General features: G+C 44.2%; 1 protein-coding gene across 16 annotated transcripts in view; it reads left to right on the plus strand.

The window, feature by feature from the left end:
* The window catches only part of SRCIN1 (SRC kinase signaling inhibitor 1), a 259534-nt gene that overhangs the window by 174505 nt on the left and 58947 nt on the right, over positions 1-26082 (plus strand). For 11 of the 16 annotated variants that reach the window (XM_077917324.1, XM_077917322.1, XM_077917321.1 and 8 more), the window contains 2 exons: positions 14183-14374; positions 23819-24011. In XM_077917324.1, the coding sequence (XP_077773450.1) occupies positions 14183-14374; positions 23819-24011 (385 nt within the window). The remainder of the gene's footprint in view (positions 1-14182; positions 14375-23818; positions 24012-26082) is intronic. The other 5 variants (XM_077917325.1, XM_077917327.1, XM_028703762.2 and 2 more) reach the window with 1 other exon arrangement.

Here is a 26082-nt window from a genome sequence, read left to right on the forward strand (position 1 = left end):
GGATTCAATCATAAAACAACAAATTTCGGTAACACAGTCAACGTGGATTTGCCTCTGTTGCACAACGAAACCACACCTCCTTCAAAATGTACTTTTTTAAAAAAGTAAGGAAAGTGACGTGAAAACATACAGGGAAACGTGGGATACCAGTTGCTTGATGCACTGTTGTATAACCTCTATGCAGACAAATCTGAATTAATGCTCAATGAAGAGTAGGCATTGTTATATAACTGCCATGCAAACTTTATGGGAAGAAATCTGGACTAAAGCTCAACGAGTAGGTCATCTGGAAAAGCCCAGAGGACTGGGAGGCAGAAATTGGGCAGCGCTTTAAATAAAGAGGGGGAAAAGAAAAGACTATGAGCAGAATTCAGTTTGAGCTAAAATTGAACTTCACCCACCACTTTTCCACTCCATGGTGTGGCTGCGTCGCTACACGGCAGACAGACATTTAGCAACTGAGTGATTCTCCTGCCACTGATATCTCCAGGCCAGGAAAAGCTTTGACCACTAAACTTCTGTATGTCACGCCGCTGCTAAAGGTACAGGGGCCCTGCTAGATAAAAGGTGACAACCCTAAGACACACCCCCTCCCCTTGAATGGTTCTATGTCCCTGCCCCTCCCCATGGAAAACCAGAAAGCTTTGCCCAGGCTTGGCTGAGAATGTCTGTGCCTGAAACCCCGCCTCTAAACATTGGAGTGTGAAACATAGAGACAAGAATCCCGGACAGGATGGCTTGGCTTGAGGACAGGCACCTCTTCGGGGTGGAATGCGTGGAAGAGTTGGATTTGTGGGTTCAAGTAGAGGAAAGGGGGTGCGTGTATACTAAGGAGGGACTTAGGTTGGGCAGAGCTTCTGTGCAGTACAAAATAATTTGGAGTCCTCGTCCCTTCATCTGCCTCACACCTCCCTTCCACTTCTGTTCCCAAGCCAATTTTGAAGCCTCCAGCAACAAAATATTCGAGACGGCAGAGTTGGCAAGCGTAATATCGGCTGACACAGTGGTGCAGCAATGTGGGGGTAGGGAAAGGGGAGACAGGCACATGGGGAGGCGGCATCAGAAAAGCTGCCTTATCTAACCAGGCAGATATAATGAAGTTGTTTCTCAGCAGGCACAATAAAGGGATTGTTGCATGGGATTTGAGAATTGCTTAATTGTGTCAGGGTGTCTTCCTCCTCCCTTTCTGGGTCCTCCTGAGAAGCTGCTTCTTCTTCTCCTCTCATGTTTACATGAAAAATAGCCCAGTGCAGGGGAATGGAGATGGTTTTTTTCTGAGAAGAAAGAAGCTGTAGAGCCTCGAGCCTCCCTTGGCGTTGTGTCCTCTGACTCTGAGGCTCTACTCTCTCTGATGTGATCATGTGGGCTGGCTTCAGTTATTCTGGACTGTACCACTACAAAGTGCATGTGTGCACATCAGCTGGTGCTTCCAGACATGGACAATTTAGCAGCACCCAATAATGCATGTTCTGCTTTAAAACTAAAATTGCAATTCTGTTGTTGTTGTATCATCATCACCACTTTGCAGCTTAGTTCTTATTTCCACAGCACCAAATGTTGTGCCGGGAAATTTTCATTTGGGTGGGTGGAGGTTAAATCCACTCCCTCTGCCATCCACTGCACTCCTGATTCTGATCCCCATTGCAAGGCCAGGAAAGGGAAAATGATAGAGCTGCTTCCTAGACAGGAGAGATAGACAAGAGAGAAGGAAATAGCTCTATACAGGCCATGACCAGCCAGGAACACTATTGAACAGACCACCTGCACCTGGGTAAACTGCAATATAGTCTGAGCTTTGGGTGGATGGGAAAATGGAAACTGAACATGGAAAGCAGGAGAGGAATGTGTTTTGATTGCACCATCATGCAGATGCGCTGTAGAAAGCAAGTAAATACATTTTGGCTATTCTGCAGTGTGGAAGCACCCAGGGTTTATTATTTTGATTGCTCCCCCACATAAAAGTTCCCAGCATGCAGTACACACAGGGAGAGAGCTATGCCAAAACCGTGTGCTAATGTGCTAATTCAGGGAGTGCATAAGCACAGAGCATTCCAATATCACTTGTAGCTGAGTAAGATTGTCTTCCATGAACACAGTTTTAACAGTGAGTCTGTAAGTGACTGTGGAGGCCAGTTCTGGATCCGCATGTCCTTCCACAGTGGTTTTCGGGTGGGAGTTGATTATGGTGAGGGTTTGCCAAGCATGCCTTCCTCTTAGGATGTTTCTCCCTTTTGTCCTGAGTTTGAGCATCTTCAAAGCCCACAACACCTTTGGTAAAGGCTGTTCTCCAATTGGAGCACTCACAGGCCAGTGTTCCCCAGTTGTCTGTGTTTATACTACATTTTTAAATATTTGCCTTGAGAGAGTCTTTAAATCTCTTTTGTTGACCACCAGCATTACGCTTTCCATTTTTAAGTTCAGAATAGAGTTGTTGCTTTGAAAGACCATAATCAGGCATCTGCACAACATGACCAGTCCAACGAAGTTTATGTTGAAGAATCATTGCTTCAACGCTGGTGATCTTTGCTTCTTCCAGTACACTGACATTAGTTCGCCTGTCTTCCAAAGTGATGTGGTGCCACCTCAAGTCCCCTTATGAACATAGGATGCTGTTTTATACTGAGTCAGACTATTGGTCCATCAAGCTCAGCATTGTTTGTTGTGACTGGCAGCGGCTCCCCAGGGTTTCCAAGAGGGGACATTCCCATCCCTACATGAACATGCCAGGGCTGAACCTTGGACCTTCTGCATTCAAAGCAGATGTTCTACCCCAGAGCTATAGCCCTTCCCATTTTGATTTTTAACTTTACTGTGTGGAACCTGCTGCATTGTTGCTGCTTTTCACGGAGCAAAGGTAACACAAGTAGCTCCAAGCTTCATGGAAGCAACTCACACTATAGCTTTAAGCCATGCCAGGTTGGTACCAGATTCAGGTAGGTAGCTGTGTTTTGACGCAGTCAAAATATATAAAAAAATAAGAAAATTGTCCAGTAGCACCTTAAAGACCAACTAAGTTTGTTCTTGGTATAAGCTTTCATGTGCATGCACACTTCCAAGAACAAACTTAGTTGGTCTCTAAGGCTGGTACCACTTTACGGGAAGAGTAATAACTGGGAGGGGAGGAGCTCTAAGAACGGCAACCTCCCACACAGCCTAGGACTCCTCGACTTAACTTTGCAGCATGGGAAGAAACTGAATAGCTCCCAAACCACAAATACATCATGAATCGGGACCCTCAGTCTGCCTCCTCAGTCTATGTGGCATGTTGAACGGCTCTGAGAAATGTAGGGATGCACATTTGGTGAGCCAAACTGAGCTTTATCTTTATGGCAGCCAGTTCTGTAATAAAATAAATAAATCCCTGGGCGAAAGTAAATTAAAACCACTAGGGATTTGTTTGCTGCACTATTCCATCTCTGTGTGATTATGACAATTCCTGTATTTGCATTTTCAAGTCTTTACTCATGCTGAGCTGTCTTGTAACATTTTTAAGCCACTGTTTTACATTGTTCAAGGCCTAGCAGAACACTGCCAGCTACCGCTATTTTGCTCGTTAGCAAAGTTAACTTGGGGGAAACGGGGAATGCTTGAAGACTTTGTTTAATCCTAAATTTTAAGTGGACCAGCCAGATTCACGCTTCCTGGGCTAATAATATGCATATTGGAACACAGTTGTCCTCCAAATTTTGTGACGCAATGCTTGGTTCAAAAAAAGTAACAAAATAATAAACAAAAAAAGTAAAAATAGTACTTTAGATTAATATGAGTATTTAAGAATCTGAATTTCCATGCACTTAAACACAAACACACACACACACACACACACACACACACACACACACACACACACCTGAACTGTGAGGAAATAGCTCAGAACAAAATTATGTGAAACTAGCAGAGTCTGGAAATAGCCTGATCTGTTCATCCCTATGGCAGTGCTTGCTTTGTATTGCCTTGCCTAACTTCTGATGGTAGTGCTCTCTGGTCCTGTAGCAGGTGCTGCTATTGGAGGCTGGTCCATTAGGGCAAATGGAGAACTGCCCCACCAACCTCAGTCTGCCCTCATCCAGTCCCCACGGGCCTATCTTCTTGCTTACACCACCTGCCAGCTTCCTCCTCCTCCTTGTTCACACTTCCTCTTGTCCCATCACTCCCCCCACCCCCGGGAAAACCAGTTGTTTACCTTTGAATCAGAACAGATGTCAATAGGTTTTTTCTGCAGATTGACATTTGCTCAGACGCAGCACTAAAGAGTGAGTTTTCCTGGGGAAAGCGGCCAGGCAAGCGAAAAACTTATTGGACCCATGCCTAGATAATATGGGATGAGCGGGAAACCGCTTGTATCCATGCTTTCTAAGCACGGGACAAGCGGAAGTGTAGGTGAGTCCTTAGTCTGAGTGTTGCCCTCATAAAAATCATCTGAGGGGGAAGGTAACAAAACCCTACATGGTGTGGCTGATGGTCAAGAGTGATGAAAGTTGTCATCCAAAATATCTGGAGGGCACCAGGCTGGCTAGCCCTCTAGTAAACGGTCTATATATTGGCTAAATAAAATATAAATAATTGGCAGAGAGAAGGACAGATATTTTGAACATTCAGATGAACAACTGCTGAGTTGAGTTTTGCACCCTCTGATTGGGTAGATAGACCAGGCCTCTTGCAACCATTGTGCAGGAACACAACACTCCCCTAACCTCTCAGATTCCAAAAGGGTTCCCTCTCTTCCCCCTCTCTTCCCCTTTCTCTCCCCCTCCTTTTAAAGTACAGTGGTACCTCGGGTTACAGACTCTTCAAGTTACAGACTCCGCTAACCCAGAAATATTACCTCGGGTTAAGAACTTTGCTTCAGGATGAGAACAGAAATTGTGTGGTGGCAGCGGGAGGCCCCAGTGGTACCTCAGGTTAAGAACAGTTTCAGGTTAAGAACGGACCTCCAGAACAAATTAAGTTCTTAACCCGAGGTACCACTGTACAGCACTGGCTGAGCATACTCAAGACCACCCTGCCAGGATTCAGTTTTATATTAAAAGGTGACAATACATCTCCAAGCTAAGCTTGCAGAATCCTGCATATTGGGCATCCATAATAGGATAAACACAGTGACCATCCAGATTGGTCCAGGTCAGTCCTTGGCATATATGACAACCCTCAGATTAAGTCCTGATGTTGAAAAAGAGTGGGCTGTGGAGAGAGAGGGTGCCTTATTTGCTGTGTGTGTGTGTGTGTGTGTGTGTGTGTGTGTGTGTGTAGAGCTTTAAAAATAATTGTCCTCGTATCCAAGGCCATATAGGTTAGTGAAAAAGCACATTCTTTGTATGCAGAAGGTCCCAAGTGCCTCCAGCTACAGCTGGGAATGTCCCTTGTCTGAAATCCTGTAGCAGGATTTGCCAAGGATCTGCCTCACATGCAGAAGGCCCCAGGTTCAAAACAGGGCATCTCCAGGTAGGTGTTCCCTGTCTGGAGAGCTGGGTTGCTGAGTTTGTTTTGTTTTGGCCTAAATTGTTGAGCCATTTCTTTGCAAAATCCCCCCTGCAAGATTAAGCTTTAGAACATTTTTTTTTTTGGGTGGGGGGGGATTCACCAAAAAAGCAACACTTCCAATATGGGCTGCCATGTGCCTGGATTTTTCGGGACATTTTAACCAATTTCTGAAAATACCACCCAGGCGCTAATTTCAGCGGACAAATCCTGGACATGTCTGGGAAATTCCAGATGTATGGAATTCCCAAACTAAAAATCCCAACTTGCCCCCCTCCAGGACAGATTGATCTAGTTAAGCTTGCCAAAGTCCAACCTGTGATTTTGGTAGTTGCCGTTCTTCAGGGCTATCAGTAAAGTGTTTTATAAAGGGATGCTACATTTCAACAAAATCAGCTATATCATTTGTATTATTCAATGCATGTAATCTCTTTGTTAATTTTTCTGATACAGTGATAGGCCATACATTCTGTTTCCAATGAGAGATGCACAGTTGTTCCAATCCTTTCCAGTTCTGCGCTACTAAAAGAAAAGTAATTAGTTCTTTGTAGGAAAGGTCAGGTTGCCCTTCTTTAAAAATAGTTAACAATCCCAATCTTGGGGTACATTCCATATGTTGGCCTGTAATATAGCTTATTTCTGTAAACACTCTTTGCCAGAAAAGCTTTTTATGTTCAAACGTCCACCACATGTGAAATGTTGTACCTATTGCAGCCTCTCCAGCACAATAGTGGAATAGTTTTATTAATAGCTATGGTGTCAAATGAGTATGAGGCACCTTGCTGTGTTCCTGCGATCTAGGCTGGGTCTGAAAATTATCGTGATGTTTTATCTCCCGTTTTCCAGTCTTTGAAATGTTCAAGGTAACCTCTGCAGTACTCATTTCCTTTGTTGGTTGTGTTGGCGAGAAAGGGAACTGGAAGTTCTTCTGCTTTTGTGAACCCCTGTCAATTTACAGATTATCAGTTTGGCAAAGAATTGAAAGGGCACAGCAGCCAGCACAGCTAGTGAAAGTCACCAAATCAGTGAGGGTACCAAAGTTCAGCAAACTCAAAGCACACTAAGCCGCTGCTGCCAAGTCTAGACAGCACAGCAAAACCCCATCAGAGAAAATTCATTTTGAGTCCTGTCTCCTTAATTTGAGCAGCAGATTTCCATAGCAAACCCAGATGCCTGTTTGAATTCCGGTGCCATCTGCACCATGTAATTCAACTTTTAACTTCCTTTTAGTAACGGCAGCTGTTGTCCACCTGCCTTTTGTCTGAAGTTGTACTGCATCATGGGTTTTGTAGTCTTAAGGCATCATAGTGTTCAGGCTCTCATTTGGGGGGGGGGCATACACATGTTGGAGTTGGTGTCAGGTAGCGTCTGGTCCCTGAGCAAGGCAGGCTGACAGAGAGCTCCAAGTGGGCAAATTTATCTGACAAAAGATTTAAGACAACCTGAGCATTTTTAAACTGTCTGCCAGCAGACTGCCTCTCTTAAGCTCCACCCCTTGAGGAAAACACGAATTCTTAAACCCTCTGGCCTGAAGATGGGCGTAGAAATCATAGAATTGTAAAGATGGAAGGGACCCTGAGGACCATCTAGTCCAGGGTTTCCCAAACTTGGGTCTCCAGCTGTTTTTGGACTACAATTCCCATCATCCCTGACCACTGATCCTGCTAGCTAGGGATGATGGGAGTTGTAGTCCAACAACAGCGGGGAAACCCTGATCTAGTTCAACCCCCAGCAATGCAGGAATATGCAGCTGTCCCATACAGGGATCAAACCTGCAACCTTGGTGTTATCATACATTCCTACCACCTGCCTGGTATACTGCCTGCACTATTGGACCAATGAGGTACTATGACACTATGGTGGGTGGCATTTGGTTGCTCAGGATCAGGGGAAGGTGCCCATGAGGGTCCTGACTCTGACTGTACAGGCTCTGTGGACCGGGTTTTCTGTAGGCTCCTGTCTGTCAGCCTCAGTGGTCTTGTGGAAGCGATAACAAGATGTGGCTCTTGCACATGGATGCTTCATTTGCAACAATGCAGACGGTTATGTATCAAATGTTTATAATATTAGGAGAATAGAGCAGGTTTGGTGCAAAAGAGTAGTTATCTCAAGACCACTCAATGTTCATTTGTTTAGGACCCGAATAGCTCTTCACTCAAAAGTGCTGCCTGCTAGTCCATCTTCCAGGCTTAGCTGTCTTCCAGGCTTAGCTTCACTACAGAAGGCTGGATTTGCTCTTGATGCAAATACCACAGCCAGCGCATGATATCAAGCCATGCTTTCTTTACAGTTTGTTCAACACACCAGGAGGGGGGCTGTTGACAGGGAGAAGTTTGCAAGCTCTGCCCCTCCTCCTCACCTTTCGTATCACTCTGCAAAAAATGGAAGGCAAACATATCAAGCAGGGAGCCTCCTGGATGTGTGGAGGCTCTCTACATGTTTTTCCAGGGATTTTAAAACATGTGGGGATTCTCCACAAGCACACAGTTTTCCTGCTTCATTCATTAGTCCTCCAACTTATTGAGAGCAATGCAAGGGACTCTTCCCTTTGCATGCTGAATGAACTGACTTTTGCAACACCTGAAGAGGGCTGATGTGAATGCTGAATCTGATCCAGCAAAATAAATTCTCAAAAATCTCGTATGTGGTGTGGAAATTAAAGCATGCAATTAAAAACATTTGCCAGTCAGTTCGGGTGTAATCTGCCGTGTTGCTGCTGGTGTTAAACAACTTCAGCAAACAAGCTCCATCGCTTTTGATTTCGGTAATACGTAAAAACATGCTTCAATCTCCCATTGAAATTGGTGGGTCTCGAAGCACTTACCTTTGGCTGGCTTGTTCCCATCCATGTTTATCCCTTTAATTTCTTTTTTTTTTTTTAAGCAACAATAAATCAAGTCTGTTTTTGAAGAGCTAAACAACACTCAGAATGTCACAGTCAGGAAAACAAAGCATCTGATTTGCATAATGTCACCTTCATTTGCATAATGAAACAATTTAGTGTAATCTTTTTTATTTGGAAGTGAATTTGGGCATCTTCAGCTGAAGATGCTCTCGGTTAGGTGAGCTCCCCCAGATCTAACCATTGAATTTCATCAATGGTGTTGTGTTTAGTTCCCCAGTGTTCTCTTTTCTTCCTTCATCAGCCGCACAGTAGCTTTTAAACCCTCCACATGTAGTGATGCGGATGTGGGCTTCTATTCCTGTGTGGATCATGTGCCAAGTATAAACAGCCACAGGCTTTGCTTTCAAAGGCCCAGGCATCTTAGTAGAGTGGCAGGTACACAGATGAAGTCAAGAGGGTCTCTTGGGTGAAAGGTGTTCCATAAATATAAGAGCATATTATCATCACTGATGCCCATTTGAATCTCACAGCTCTCATCCCTTGACACACTGTGCCATAAAATAATTCATGAAATGTAAGAAGATACATGGCATATAGACTAGAATACTTATTAGCCAACTTAACACAGGCAGGTTTTTTGAGATTCATGGGGCTCTTCAACAGGCAGAAGAGGAAGGGAGTAAACCCAGCAGACGAAATTTTATACAAACTGGTGTTTAGTTTTAACTCGTACCAGGTCTCCGATAGCATGCTTAGAGATGACTGTGATTAAGGCAGCACAGTAGACAAATCGTTGAAATAAATCAATACATTATACATAGAGCAGGTGACAAGTCACAGAAAACGTGTGCATGGCAAATAAAGGGGTTATTTGCAAAGCTAACACGCCCTGTATGTTGAACACCAGTCCTTTGCAATGCATAAGAATGCTTGCAAGTTTGAAATGTTATTAATTTCTACAATAAGAGTTGGAAGTATTCAATACATCCTTGAAAGTACTTTTTCTTGTCTGCGTGGCAATCCTAAATCACAGGTAATGTGTCTGTGTGGTTCTGGTTGCTTAGTGGTGAGGGAAGAACCCTCTTTCCTTGCTCATAAGGCAACCCTTTGCAGATACCCTCAGCCACCGTAAACTCTGGTTTTCTGACTACTCTATTAATTTGGACATGTTCTCCTTATTTTTCGGAAACTTACTGAAGTTTCCTATTCAATGTTGTTTGAAATTGAAATTTGAGCCTCTGGTAGATCAAAGCAAACTGCTCTACAGCTCAGGTCTTGCAAGCTAACTAACACTTTGCGGGGAAATTAGGAAAGAGCTTTACAAAGGACCCCAGCTATGCTGCAAAGCGCCATGCAATGCGCCATGTGAAGTATGCTTTGCAGTCCAGCTCAGGTTTGTTGGCAAGCGCTTTGATCTGCCAAGCTCTGCTCTTAATAAGCCTTGCTGAAGCCAAGCTGATAGATCAGAGTTGAACTTTTTACAAGGCAGTAGCCTCCTTTTTGGAGGGAAGAGCAAATTAATTAAGTTAAAATTCTCTGATCAAATGCTCAGCGCACAAACCATGCAGGGGGAAAAAACACCCCAGCATATAATGTGCAAAAGGACGGAGAAGACATACATCCACTGTTCAGCCTTAAAAGAATGGGAATAAGATACGTACCGGTAAATATGTTCAGGCACAGAAGGGTTGTTTGGCCTCCCTTTCCTCATAGATTGAGAATTATCAGCTCTTTCCAAACACTATTCTCCCCTTGCAAAGAAAGTCCAACATGTGAATCTTGAACATTGCCTGAAGACTCAGGAGAATGTATTCTCCTTTATTAATCCCCTCTGACAGGAACTCAATGAGACATTCTTCCCAAAGCACACCTCTCTTGCCCAGGTTCCTGTGAATGACAAGTGCTAAGCACCCCATCTCCATGCCACTAGATCTGTGCATTGGCAACCCACAGCCGTTCCCACCTTTTGACTAGAGCTCTGCTCTCCATCTGTCAGTAAGGTTGAGAAATTCAGTTCAGTTTTCATTTAAAGGTGATTCTTCCTAATTCTCACTTCCAAATCAATAGTGAGCCAAAACAGGTGCTACCCTTTGAAATCTGTACTTCTCTGAATTTTGCAGGAACCAAAAACCTGGGTACCAAAATGTGTAAATTAGGGAAACTTAATGCCCCCCCCCCCGGCCGCCTGTTGAAATAATTATAATGTGCTTTGCTGGCTGCTGTGTGATTTTTAAATGTATTTTGTTGCTTCTTTTTTAATTCTTATGTGTTGTATTTATTGAATGACAATTTGAATTCCATAGAATCCATCAAACTCAGATGGTAACAGTGAAACACAGTGCAATAAGTAAAAGAAGCAAGAAAAATACAATTAAAAAGCAATATGAATATTTAGTGCGATGAATGTGCTGCTCCTTACCGTCAACCCAAACTCCACCAGAATGAAGCTTGGTCTGCAAAGAGCTGGTCGGGAACCCCTGCTTTAATTAAAAACTAAAATTAGAATTCTGGAGTTAACTGGAAAGCTTTGCTTGCTGTCAGGACTGGTGTCATCCATGTGCTTGCTCTTGTCTAAATTACTACTAATATCTTCCCTTTTCTACATGTACAAGTCTGAACTTCTCTGCAGGTTGCCATGTGCCTAGATTTAGCATATCTAAATAATGTTGGGGGCGGTATTGACAGTGCTTGGTTACTTAAAAGGCCATGCCTGTCCAACTTCACAAGGAACTGGTTCCTTCATCATAGTTTCATTTATTTATTCTGCTAGCAGAAGCTATGGGAGAGACACAACACAGCTGTAGACAATTGGAAACTTAACTCATCAGCTGCAATCTCCCGCTTATCTCTTCAGATGTAAGTCCTGGAAACAATATCTAGGGGGAAAAGTGCTTTCCTTTACGTTTGACTGTCATGGCTTCCCCAAAAGAATCCTGGGAATTTAGTAAGTGACACCATGTCTGCTAAAGATTCCAAGCCTCCTGGCTCACTGTTCTACAGTTGCTATTATTCCCTGTAGCAATGGAATGACTGTTAAACCGGATTAGGCTTGTAGTACAGTTAAGCCCTGTGTTTTTCAAGAAGTCACTGACATGCTCCCAATATTGTAATGTATCCTCTTGTGTGATGCAGTCACGAAATCTGTGGCACACAATAGCACCTTTGTATTAGGGATGAATGAATCCATTGATTTAAATCATCATATATATATATATATATATATATATATATATATATATATATATGCAGGTTTTGGTGTCCTCGGGTGTCTTCCCGTGTAAAAGTTGGGGTGTCTAGGCGACGTTAGACACCCCAACTTTTACACGGGAAGACACCCGAGGACACCAAAACCTGCATTCCTGTACCCGTGAAAATCTACGAAAGCAAATATATATATATATATATATATATATATATATATATATATATTTGCTTTCGTAGATTTTCACGGGTACAGGAATGCAGGTTTTGGTGTCCTCGGGTATCTTCCCGTGTAAAAGTTGGGGTGTCTAGGCGACGTTTCGACGAGGTCTCACTCGTCATCAGCTCTGTTCCAGTAACAAGAAGCCGAAAGCACCTGCCTGAAGATGACGAGTGAGACCTCGTCGAAACGTCGCCTAGACACCCCAACTTTTACACGGGAAGATACCCGAGGACACCAAAACCTGCATATATATATATATATATATGCATTTGCATACATATTCTTTGGGTTGGAGAACTGCATGGCAAAATCTAAAGAAGTTTGAATTTCAAAAGATGGCTGCACTTCATTGTGCTTTTTGTTTCAGGAAGTGCAAGTTAGGTGGGCTTGCATTAAAATGTGAACCAAACAAAATTTAGTCCTGAGGTGTATCTAGGGCCCTTTTTCTTGTAGGAGCTGCATCTCTGAGGCAAGATTCCAAAACTGCTAAGAAAAATCAGGATAGATAAGCCCTGTGCAGTTGTTTGGCACAGAACACGGATGGGCAAAACTATCTTTTTCCATTCTCAAGTGTACTGTTCTTAAATTCACAGTACCATGTTTCTGCAGCAATTTGCATTAAAAAAAAATCATTAAAATTTGTCAGCATTTTAGTGCAAATCTTTCCCAATAAAGGGGATAAAGGGAAATTATGTGACTTGCCTAATATACATGTTTTTGAAAGCAATTTCCTCTAATGCAATTTTGTATGTTATTTTCTTTGATGTATGCATTTTGACACATTTCCTCCCAACATGTGGGTGCCAGATTCACCTGGGTTATGAGTTTCTGGGTGCCAGACACTGAAATCCTGGATTCAGCAAATGTTAGAATATAAGCCAGGCCAGTTTCCTAATGAGGAAATTGATGAGGCCGTTAGAAGAGCAAAAGGAAGATGGTGAGCCATTAGGAAAGCCAAAGAGAGGGGACTCTGCCAGATAGCAAATGGGAGAGGCACCTCCCTCAACTCAGAGTTAGTTAGAAGCCAAAGGCAGAATTTGAAGTAGAGTTTGAGAGCTGGTGGTGATGTGACCTTGAGGAAAAAGTTTGCAGGGTAGTAAAGGCGGCAAGCTGGAAAGAAAGGGTCAGAGGACAATGGTTGATGTCTGTTTTCATCCAAGGCTGTGCCTATGCCAGTAGCATAACCCTATTGGAGTGTTAATGCCGTGAACCCCTCCATTGTAGGCTCAGGTTGTATGTATGTGTAAATAAACCATTTACAGTAAAGACATCACGGTCTCCGCTGTGCCTCATTTCCAAAAGAAAACATAACCACTGGCTAAGTGCCTGAGACCCCTGGAATCTCACACCACTCAGAGATTGGGGTGATGCGTAGCAATATGCATTTTTGTATATTTGCACTGTAGAGTAGGAAGATCTTCATCCCAAAATTCGGAGAAGCGTTGATATCACAGGAGAGGTGTATTTTTGTTTGCTGTCAGCTCAAGAAGGGCTGTGAAGAACAGGCCCAGCTATCCCTGTACCTTGAAGCTGCTCCATACATGAACCCCCTTCACACTGATGCCAGTTACGCATCAATTAGGGATGCACGCAGCAGCTCCTGGGGGCAAGACTAGCCAGGCACATTCTCCATCACATATTTGGTACCCATGAGTACTGAACAGCTGAACAGAACTACCTGTGGGACAGTCTCTTAGTGAGAGAGAGTCCGGTACACACAATATCCCACTGAGAACAACACACCTGCCCCATTCCACAAACAAGCTTTGAAAGTTTGTTACAGTGGTACCTCAGGTTAAGTACTTAATTTGTTCCGGAGGTCCGTTCTTAACCTGAAACTGTTCTTAACCTGAAGCACCACTTTAGCTAATGGGGCCTCCTGCTGCCGCCACGCCGCCGGAGCACTATTTCTGTTCTTATCCTGAAGCAAAGTTCTTAACCTGAAGCACTATTTCTGGGTTAGCGGAGTCTGTAACCTGAAGCATATGTAACCCGAGGTACCACTGTATCTGGCAGCTTCAATTTAAAGAATGTGATCTTGTTTTGAGACTGGGCAAATTTAAGTATTTAACTACCACTGTTTTTCTCACCCCAAAATTGTCCCCCAGAAATGGTCATGGCTTCAAACTCCATTCACCTGAGCCTACTCTGCCCTCTCAAACTTAGCTCTGGGTGGATTTTTTTCAAGATCACCACCCTCCTATCAATGTGGTCTGGGAGTCCACTTTTGGATACTGTGACTGAGCATAGCAGGGTGCTTGAAGGAGCTGTGTGTTTGTTTTTCATTTTAGGGGGGTTGAGTAAATTCATTGAAGTGAGCAAAAAGCCTCCGGACTTTCAAGCCGATTGCTCTTACTCAGCTCAGGTGACAAGAGTTGTGGATGTTTCATGTTGGTTGTGAGGATTTAACTGATTTTCCATTCATTTCTTTGAAGCCCCTCCTGGAAATGTGGCAGCCCCATCTAGCAAGGAAGGCTGGCTATAGCCCTGATCGACCAGCCAAGAAGGAGGAGGAGGATCAGGCGAGAGAGACCCACACGATTGGTCCTGCCCACATGGTTCAATATACAGATGCTTACTGCAGCAGTGTGGGATCGCCACGAAGAAGCAGTTCCCACACCGCTGAGGTAACATGAGAAGCAACCCCATCAGTATCCAGAAAGAGGTGTATTTTGTGGCCGGCATTTGGAGGTTGGAGCGGGGGTGGGGAGAGCTCTGGGCCTAAAAGCCTTGATTTATTTTGAATTCTGGCATAAATTAAGCCTTGCTTTTCCCCCCTGAGTGTTCCACCTGATAAAACCGAAACAATGTCAATTCTGTGAAAGATTAACCTCCACTGATTTGAGAAAGTACCATCAAGTCAGCTACCCTGACATTCCGCCATGCACATGTGCCAGGCCCCTTAGCAACCAAGTTGAGAGCATAGCAACGGCAGCTCTTTGGCTGAAAACCCCCCACACCATTGTCAAAATACAGCTGTATCAGCTTTCCCCCTCTTCTTCCCCTTCTTTATCCAGTCAGTTTTATGCTGCTTCTTTTTTCTTTTCTCAATGAAGTAAGCTATCAGGGAGACGGGGAGGGAAAAAAACCAGATTGCTCGCCTGATGTAGACGGGCAAAGCTTTGTCTCAGATTCAAAAACAGCTGCTCAGAGATAATCTTGAAGATGGTTTGATGATGGGAGATACCTTTGGGAAATGCCTGAATTTAAATATGTGGGTTTTTTATTTATTTATTTCAAAGAGAAGGATGTATGCAAGGTTTCAGCTTAACCAAGGGATCAAAGCAGAATCAAGTATTTATAAAGACACCAAGACAGAAAGCCTCAGGTTAAAAGTCAGAGCTGACAGTTGCAATATGCATGGTGACCATTTTTATCCTGTGTTTGCAAAGGACACGAGGTAAAATGAGGCAGCTGCTTCCAAGTGGTAGATTTTGGGCACCCATTTGGAGTCCCACATGTCCCTGGCCTTTAAAAGGATCCAGGCCTTTTACTGAGGCAGTCCCTGCCCTGTGGGACTCCTTGCCAGTAGGAACTAATGTTGTTCGTATTCAGACATCTTCTAAAAACAGTATTATTCTGACAGGCCTTTCAAACCTGAGATACTTAATTTCAGTGCCTACTTAATGCGTTTTTGGTTAGGCAGGCCTGTCTAGATGTGTAGAGTGTTGACCTGTGTTTTAATCTCTCTTTAGTTTACTGTTGATTTTAATTATCTTTCGAATGTTTTAAATACTGCTTTTTAAACTGTCACACACACACACGTCTCCCCACATGCAGGATTTGTTACAGTCAGCAGACCCTCCAAGTGTCCCTGTTTTCCAGGGACAGTCCTGGATTTACAGAAACCATCCCAGTTTCTGATTTGATCCTAGAATGTCCTGCTTTTCCTTAGGACGTCCCTATTTTTATCAGACAAATGTTGGGGGGTATGGTAGGCTGTCCCTACATTCATCAGAGAAACGTTGGAGCGTTTGCAAGTTATACAACTCCCGAGCCAAAGAGATAAGTAACTATACAACCTTTAGAAGATATCTGAAGGAAGCCCTGTATAGAGAAGTTTTTTAAATATTTAATTGTGTTTTCATATACAGTATGTTGGAAGCCACCCAGAGTGGCTTGGGCAACCCAGTCAGATGGGTGTGGTATAAATAATAAAATTATTATAATTACTATGTAATAGGATGTCCCCATTTTCATTGGAGAAATGTTGGAGGGTATGAGTCAGGTGGTATATGCATTTTGTTAAATAAATAAATAAATAAATAAATAAATAAATAAATAAAAATTCCCACTTTTTCCAAGGGGAATAATTATTCAAATTGGGCGGTTGTGTACATGTAGCATGGAAAATTGCTTTATACAGTTGCAACTTGGAGCACTGGCTTGATAGTGTCTGAACTAGGCCTCAGTTGTAACGTGTGAAGCTAGCTAAGCTAGGGAACCTGCCTTATACCGAATCAGACCATTATTCCAACTAGCTCCGTATTGTCTACTTGTGACAGGGTGTCTCCCAGTCCTACTGAGACATCCAGGGGATCAGTGGAGAGTCTGGAGACCTGTCCATTAGGACAAATGGAGTAGTATCCCCGTAACTTCAGTCTGCTGTCAGCCAGCCCTTGCTTGCCCATCTTCTTATTTACAGCCTGTCCGGGGATGGCATTGGCTATCAACTTCATCCTCCTTACTCTCAGTGCTGCCTTTATTTATCTAAACGGTGAGGATCATGGAGGCGAAACTAGAATTAGTTGGCTCTGTCTGTTGATGGCTTTGGCTCCACCAACTGTTGGCCTCCCTGCTTTCTGGCCCACCACTTCCAGCGGGTGCCAGCCACTGCTGCAAAGGACTGAACCCGGGGCCTTTCTCCATGTATACCATGTCCTCTACTGCTGAGCTATGGCTGCTCCCCAATATAGCCATAATATATCTTTCCATAATCTATCTTTCTTCCCACCCCGAAACCAACAAGGTTCAGAGCCTATCTCATGCCACACCAAACCATACCAAACCAGTGAAGGAGCTTTGTGGCTTTCAGCCCCCTAATGCAAGCTGTTCCTTGAAGGTTGGGAAATTTCAAAGCTCCATGTTGGCAACAACGCTGAGAGAGACAGAAAAATTGCAGCCAATTTTACGGTAAATTATTTACGGAGAGAACATTTTCTGTGCCACCCCACAGGAATAATTAAACTCTCCAATTAATGCCTCATTTAAACGATGATTATGGCTGTTATCATTTCAATATTGATTTCTTTCCCCTTCTTCCTTTCCTTTTCCTTTTAAAATCTGGTTTCAAAATATTAGTGTCCCTCCTCCCTGCCAGCCACACATCTCCCCAGCTTGCTTATTCCAGTAGTTGTTTTTTCTCAGCTAGCATTTGCTGACAAGAAAAAGCTTCTCTTGTTGTGTGCTTGTGTGTTTTTAAAAGATAAAATGGAGCCACACAAACGCTGCATCTTCTGGGTGCTGAATAGCTTCCCTGCCGATGCAAATCTTGTGTTTGAAATGCTTGTGTGGCTGTTCGGAAACTGGGCTACATTCAGACACGAGAAATGGCATTATTCAAAGGGTCTGAAAAGGTACCATGAGGAGGATTAACCCCTGGAAGATGTCCGGGGAGACCCTCTAGGAGTAGTTACTCTCTGAGAAATGTGGACAGTGGTATAATGGCCATTAGCAGGCTAAAGATTGAGAGCAGAGCATTAATGCTGACCCTGCCTCCTGGCACACAGAAATTCTACACATAATATGGAAGGTGGCACCATCTATAGAGCCATAAGTTCCTCTTTAAACAGGAAACTCTTTCAAGCCATCCGTCAAGTAGTCTAGTTTTTTCACACTTGGAGAACTGAGCTTTAGTTCAGCAGGAGCTCATCGCTGTTTTATCACATTGCGAGTTTTAATAGATTGACTTGTGTGGGTTCCCGCCCACCCGACCTCTCACAGCTGTTCTAAATCTGGTTTTATAAGCTAGATCAGGTTGTGCTATGTGCCCAGCAGAGAATGAAGCATTTATAAATATGGACATTAATAAACAAATCCCTGCCAAGCCTGTTTTTGTTTCTAGAAAGCTCTGGGACATAAAGAATTGCAATGGAAAATAGGGAGTGCCTGAACAGAATGCCTGTTCTTTACTTAGTGTGAGCAGCTATTCAACCCTTCAAAGCAGGGAGCAAGGAACCTCTGGCGCTCCATATGTTGGTCTACAACTTCTACCATCTTTGATCTTTCTGATTGTAGCTGATGGGAGTTGTACTCCAACTTAGGTAGGTTTGCCTAAATGTCCCAATTCACACTTTGCAAAACAATCAAAATCTGAAACACGGCCATCTTTTTAAATAAGTGCTTCTTTGAATTTTGTGATATAGTTCCCTAGCCAAGGTTATGCTTTAAAAATAGGTAATGTTACTCACTACTTTGGAACGGTTATTTTTTTTATTATGAACAAATAAAACAAATAATCCAAGTCTCCACAATATAACTCTGACTCCTTTTCCCTTTCTCTTCTCTTTTTCTACCTTAAAGTTCTACATCTGCAGTGGGGAGGGGGGACAAAAAAAAAAATCAACAGATGGTAAAAGGCCTTGTGTATAATCTTGCAATTTCCAGGGAGTCAGTGTTCTAAAATGCTTTTCGGTGCGGCTCTTGTTCACTCGGTATTTAAATAATTTACAGTTTTAAAAAGCACCTGAGGGGCCAGAGAATGATCTGACAGCCTTTGTTTGCTGTTGCTGTGAAAAAGTGGTGCAGATTCCAGCCTGGTTGGTGCCTGGGTGGGAGATGGCATGAAAGCCCCCGATAAGCTGTTCTCAGAAGCAGCATATAAGTATACTAAATAATACAAATGCCTAGGCCATATTAAAGGAAATAGGCCCAGATGGTCTCAGGGAGGAGAGAAGAGTCCTATTTCTCGAATCTGAGTTTAATTAGAGACTGCACCAAGCTAGTAGGATACAATTACTTGATGCGAACAGCTTTGAAGTAAATGGTACTGTTGGTGCAAGCTGCCTTAGGGTGGAGCCACAGAGCATTCTCTCTGCATGCTCTCTAGCAGACTCATCAGGGATATATGAACAAGCAGCTGGAAAATGGCAAGTCAGAGCCATAATACAGCTCTCTTGGAATAAGTGCGCACACACACACAGAGAGAAAGAGACACACACATCATCTGTTTAGCTGCCGTACCACGTAGACTTTTGTGGTGGTTCACTTTGAAGTGATTTCAAAGCTGTCCTTTAATGCTCCTTTTCTGTTTAAAGTGGTGCAGGAGACCCAGGAGTCCATGTTTTATCCAAAGCTGTAAATAAGCAAGGAAGAGTAAAAAAACCACACAAAAAATCATGTGTGCATCTATGTACACGCATGCACGCACACATAAATTCTGTGCCCTGTATAAATTTGACCAGTAATCTTTTTTTACTACTCGAGAGGAACTTTAAAGGAACAGGCTGTGGACAAAAGCCCCATTACCCTGATTGCCCAAAGTCCCCCTACTGAGATCCCACTAGGCATTTTCCATCCACTGTTTCTCTTTGTAGCCGTAAAGTTTTCAAACAAACAAACAAACAAACAAACAGGACTAGAAGCTTTTTTTTTTTAAGGGGAAATGAGATTCTAAAGATGCTGAATTATGTGCTCATAGTCACTTTCTGCACTTAAGCAGCCCAAGGAATTGTGAAATACAGTCCTGATAATCAGTGCCCTGTTTCTATAATGGGCAGAGTAAACCCAGGCATAAAGGTAAAGGTACCCCTGCCCGTACGGGCCAGTCGTGTCCGACTCTGGGGTTGCGTGCTCATCTCGCTCTAGAGGCCGTGAGCCGGCGCCGTCCGAAGACACTTCCGGGTCACGTGGCCAGCGTGACGAAGCTGCAGCTGGCGAGCCAGCACCAGCGCAGCACACGGAAACGCCGTTTACCTTCCCGCTATAAAGCGGTACCTATTTATCTACTTGCACTTAGGGGTCCTTTCGAACTGCTAGGTTGGCAGGAGCTGGGACCGAATGACGGGAGCTCACCCCGCCACGGGGATTCGAACCGCCGACCATACGATCAGCAAGTCCTAGGCACTGAGGTTTTACCCACAGCGCCACCCGCTTTAAAAGATGGTGGGCTAAGAAAGATGGGCTAAGATGGTGTTCAAATTTACCTTTGGAGAAGCTTAGACTTCGTGGCTTTAAACCTGCTACACACAACCTTTTCCCATTTGCTTTCTCTTGTGGGTGTTCTTCTGAAGAACAAAAACCTGAACCTGCCAGTGCAGTTTATACTGTCAGCAACACAATGCATTTAAGGGCCCTGTTTTACCTTCAGGCTGCAGTGGGCAACCAAATGTTTGAATGGTCCCTTTAAAATAAATAAAGATACTGGCTCATAAAAATTTGCCTGTTGGGTATGAATTTCGGTCCTTCTATGAATTAACAGTAGAACTCAAATTACTAGGGGGGCAGAGGAGGCGCACCCCCCTTATTTTTTGTGCTGTATCCTTTAGGTAGCATATTTACAGCGGGGTCTCAAATTTCAGCAGCACCCTGAGCAATGCCAAAATTTGGTGCCCTCGCTTCTCATGCTCCACTTTAAATAATAGTTGGGGCGCCTGTAAGGCTCCCCGCTCTGTGCTACCAAACCGGTCGTGCTCCTCTAAATCAGCCTCTGATATTTATAAGGCTGCACAAGAGGAGGCCTGCTGGATCAGGCCAGTGGCCCATCTTGTCCAGCATCCTGTTCTCACAGTGGGAAGCCCACAAGCAGGATCTGAGCACAAAAGCGCCCTCCTGCAGTTTCTGGCAAGTGGCCTTCATATATGTGGAGGTGGGCATGAGTTGGATATTAACTAGGGATGAAGGGCTGCAGCTTGTGGATTTAACTGAGGGCTCCCCTGCCTCTTCACCTGTAACTGGAGCACTTTTATACAAGCAACCCCCACACTTACAGGCTGGAGTGGTTCAGTCCAGAAAATAGTTTTGCATCTCGATTTTACTGATTGCATCAACTGGCCTAGAGTCAGCAAAGAACATGATATCTTTTACTAAACCAGCATGCTGTTTTACCGTGTGTTGCACGCAGCGTTGCTCTTCCGCCTCGCAACCCCCCTGTGGAAATGGCATCTTCGTACCGGGAAGATATACAGTCATTCACGCGAAATGGGACTCTTGGCATATTACTGTTCTTTACTGCTGGGACTCCATGCCCATTACTTTTGCCTGTTCCGTGCAGCCATAAACCTCTATCGCGCTTCCCTTCCAGCATCACAATGGGCCCCTTTATGTCTCCCCGGAGCTGTTTCCCCGGGCATAATGGATAGCCAGCCTCCTGCAACTTCAAAGGTTATCTGACTTGTCTGTCTGCTAATTCTGCCTTTCCTGGTGTTATCGATAGTGTGGGCAGGAAAGAAATGAGTCCCAGGACCAACAAGGCTTTTGCAAGCAATTGCTCTGGTCCCGGGGTATGGAAGTCCACCTGTCCTGACCCTTGGTGCCTCTGTCACCACCTCCTGCTGCTGGATGAGAAAGTGCCCTGCATCCCAGTGGGGCACACTCCTTGGACTTTAGAGAAATATCTGCAAGGTGTTTTTTTTCCCTAAAAGGAGGAGGAGGTAGCAGCTCAACGGAGTGACCAGCCAGTGCCTGAAGTACAGGGATGAGGAACCGATGAGTCTCCAGATGTCATAGGGCTCCATCAGTCCAAGCCAACATGGCTAATGGCCAGGGATGGTGGGAATTACTCAATTTCCGCAGGCTCCCCATTTCTGCTGTAGCGTAATAGCTTCCAAGTGCTGCTATGTGCTTCATACAGATACAGGTTGAAAATGTAGTTGTGGTACTCTGAGCCTCCCTCTTTTCTGAACTGGGGTGGGGGGCTCAGTTCCTCTGCAATGTTTGTCACAACTTCAGACGCTTTGGTAGGATTTCAGTGCCCTAAGCTAGAGATGACGTGATGGTTCACTTGCTTGCAAATATATCCGCTCAGCAGCAGCTCCTCCCCTGCCAGTCTGATGTTTTAAGGTGCAAGCTACCTTGAAACCACAAGAGACTGATGAGGGATGGAACTGCCCTCCTCTATCTACTATTGCCTTAGAAATGAAAAATGGCTTGCCTGCTGCATGCCATTAATTTGTGGAATTTGCTGCTACTAGGTGTAGCCATGGCCTCTAGCTTGGTTTCAAACAAATCAGTGGAGGAGAGGCCTAGTATCAATAGATACTAGTCATGATGGATATATGCAATCTCCAGGCTCAGATGCAGGGGCTGAATACCTTCTGCTGAGGAGCAACAAGGGGAAAGGGCTCTTGCCTTTGTTCCCTGCTTTGGGGCTGCCCAGAGGCATCTGTTTGGTCACTGTACGAGACAGGATGCTGGCCCAGGTGGGCCATTGGTCTGTTCTTAAATGCTTGCAAGGAAAGGGTCCTGTGTGCCATGTTGTGATGGGCTGGAGTCCTCTCCACCAGCAGAATAGGTCTGCACTCAAGTAAATGTTCCAACCTGTTTCTTTCGGCATGTGGGCTCTGCCCACTTGTCGTCATCTGCGGCAGGTCCCCTTTGTTCTGATGGTGCAGCACCATAGATGGGCCGACTGGACAGGAGCCAATCACAGTTATTCAGGACTGGAGTATCATAACTTTTGGTGCTGCCATGGCAGGGCAATGGGCCAGGATCCACAAAAAAGTAAGGAGATCTCTATAAGGAGTCTTGGGTGGAGCAGCTCTAAATCCTCAGCTCAGCTTCAGGGGCCCGAGGCTAGCTGACTTTCGCCCATGCTGCAGACAGCGGCCCACTGGAATGGCCCACACCGAGGTGGCCATACCTAACACCCCAAAACTCCCAGTCAGTGGGCTGGGTGTGTGAGAGAGACCTTGGTCAGCAAGCGAGCTGTCTGACATCAGGATCCTTGTCCCAATGCCTCACCCAAACCTCCACTATAGTGGTCATGTTTTAGCCTAGCCCTGGTCTCTGTGTCTCGTCTTTTGCTCCCATAAGCTCGCGTCCCTATGCCTGGGGACACAAACCACCTTGAACAGATTAGAAAGGCAACGTAAATGGGAAGAAGGAAGTTACTGGGATGAGAAGGGCACAGAAAGGCAAGAAATGAGAGTGTGCTGAATGTAGGCTCAAGCTAACTGTATGGTCGATGGAGCACTGGAACAGGTTGCCAAAAAGAGTGTGTGTCTGTGTAATTTTCATCACCTTGTATCATTAAGAGCAAATTGGATGAACACTTGACTAGATTAATTGAGATGGACTCCCTCCATGAGGCAGGAGTTCATTCCAGCAAGGGCTGTTTACCAATTAATGAATCTCTATTTGATTAATCATCTGGTTTTTTTTATAGACCAGTCATATAATTGATTAAATCTATATAAATTTTACACCATGCAAAACCTCAGTATAGGGTTTGGTTTTATGTTTGGGGGTTTTGTTTGTTTTTTAAAGATACTGAAGTCAGCACAATAATTTATTTATTTCTAACACCGCAGCTCTCATCGTAAGAAGGAATCGCCACAGTCAATATATTCTTTTTCAGTTTCTGTTCCACTGTAATAATTGCAGCAATGCACCAGAACCAAAAATAGCCTAAAAAATTAAACAGGCATGCTGCTAATACAAAGCTACATGAAATGAAATGTTCCCGAGTTAAAATCAACCCCTATCAGTGAGGTAACTGGATTGTTAGTTGACTAATAATCTACCTACACTAAACCAGTTGAAGCTTGTAGCTATACTTTGAGTCCCTATATCAATTGCCAGAGATTAGGACAGATATGTTTGGGCGTTGATGTGTGTGTGTGTGTGTGTGTGTGTGTGTGTGTGTGTGTGTGTGTGTATACATACATATATATATATATATATATATATATATATATATATATTTATTGCAGAAAAAAATATTTAGGTAGGGATGTTTTCCGCTGCTGCGTTTCATGGCACACGAAATATCTTCATGATCAAAAATGCCTTTTTAAAAAAGGTGACTGGGAAGAGGTGACACGTGTGAAATCTGTTCAATGCCACATTTCTAGAAAAAGAACACTTTGCTCCCCATAATCATGTTGCTTTGTCTCTCTTCTTTTACCTTTCAGACCCGAAGCTCCCGGCACTCACAGGGCTCTCAGCCTGGCCTGGCCGATCAAGCCAAACTCTCCTTTGCTTCTGCCGAGTCTCTGGAAACCATGTCTGAAGCTGAGCTGCCCATTGGGTTTAACAGGATGAACCGGTTCCGGCAAAGCTTGCCTTTGTCCCGTTCCACCAGCCAAACAAAACTCCGGTCTCCAGGTAAGAACTGTTTCTCAAGCATCTCCAGTTAGGGGAGATGTATCCTGATTTTAGACACATCTCATTGTTTAGAAAGCCGACTTTTGTCACCCTTGTTGCTTCTGTTGTGGGGCTCAGGGGTACCTGCAGTTGAAGCTATTTTGCTCCAAGTACCTTTTGTGGCTGCAGAGGGTAAAAGGTACCGAAAGCTTAAATCTCAACAGGAAGTGATGTGACCATGACAAGGGACTGGTCTCAATACCCCCCACTTTCAGATCCCCCTCTTCCTGCCCATTTGAGAAAACAAGGCCCAGAGTGTGGCCTGCCACAAGTCCTGTGACATGTTGGAACAGCTCCATGGTTTTCATGGCAGTCATGAAGTCCTGAGCCACCCCAGAGCCATGGCATGGATGTTGAAGTCCCCCAGAACCATCAGTCTGGGAATCTGCAACATTGCCTCCAAAACTAGCTCTGTCAGCTCATACTTATGGGCAGCCAGATGGGTGGTAAACCAACAGAATCCCTAATATGTCCCGATTGCCCAGTGCCAGGAGCATTATATACCTTCTATGCAACTGGACAGAGAAATGGAATCTCTATAAACTACATCAACTCTCCCTCCCCAATCTTCAAGTCATGCCCTGATGCCGCACCGAAAACCCAGGTGGGCACAACTGGATGAGACCAACTCTGCCCTGCTCACCCAACCAGGTCTCAGTGACACAGACTTGATGGTCCTCCTCATCCATAATCAAATCATGAATGAGGGAGCTCTTACTCAGAGCTGACCTGAAATTCAGCAACAGAAGCCACAGTCCCAAGGGCTGGCTGATAGGACAACCGCAATTCCCCAGGTTAGTGGCACACGGTCTTTGCTAACTTGGTGCCTTCCATTTATTTTGAACTACAAATCCCATGCTGGTTGGGGCTGATAGGAGTTGTAGCCCCCAAACTTTTGGAGGGTACCAGGTTGGTGATGTTTAGCAGACTGCGTACCTTTGAAAACAACAACAACAACAGATTTTGATATTTTGGCTTCTTTTTAAAGACCTGTGTTTGTGTACAGTTTAATCGCATAGTCTCTGCTTCTATGCATAACTGAAGCTAGTCTTTTTACTGTTCATACCTGGGGTTCCCATTATGTTGCCATGCAGAAGTTGAAACTCCCGTCAGCTCTAGCCAGCTTGGTGAATGGTCAGGGATGCCGGAGGCCAGCCACTCCTGGTCCATATTTTTATCTTAACCATTTTTATATATGCCACCCAGATAGTTGGCTATGGGGTGGCATGGAAATACCACTGTTACCGCTACTACTATTAGTACTACTCCTATAGTAATTACTTGCTTGTTTTTGCTTATATTACAAATTATCGCTCGCTCAACAAATTAACTCAAGGTGATTGAGGGAAAACATTTCTAAAGAAAGAAAGAAATAAAAATTACAAGCATATTTGGAAAAGCCCATTCAGGGCTCTTTTTTGAACTGATACCAGCAGGGAATCATTCCTCTAACTACTCCCTTACATACGCCCAACCAAATAGAAACCCAATGCCAAGATGTTTATTATCATCAGCACTGCTTAGTGAGTGATCACTGTAATTATTTTTTACGTTTGAGCTGTAACTTAATTATCACGGTCTGTGTTCTTGCGTTTTCGTTTTCCTCTGGCCATACTGCTTTTTCTTTTGTTCTCTTTCTCTCTCTCTTTACACCAGGGATGGGGAACCTGTGGCCTTTCAGATATATTGTTAGACTCCTATTCCCATCAGCCCCACCTAGCATGGCCAGTGGTCAGGGATGATGTAGTCCAACACCAGGTTCTTCGTACCTGCTCTGTTCCTATGTTTATATATGCCTACCAATATATACCTTCCCATGCATCTGAGGAAGTGGACTCTGGTCCCCAAAAGCCTATTATTACATCATAATAAATGTGTTAGTCTTTGAGGAGCTACAAGACTCTTTGGGTTCTATCCAGTGTTAGTCATACTCAGAGTGGACCCGTTGAAATTAATGGACATGACTAACTTAGAGCTATTAATTGTAATGGGTTTACTCTGAGTAGACCTTGGTTAGCTATAACCCTTTGTT

Source organism: Podarcis muralis, chromosome 13, assembly GCF_964188315.1.
Source record: "Podarcis muralis chromosome 13, rPodMur119.hap1.1, whole genome shotgun sequence".
In the NCBI taxonomy this organism is placed as follows: Eukaryota; Metazoa; Chordata; class Lepidosauria; order Squamata; family Lacertidae; genus Podarcis; species Podarcis muralis.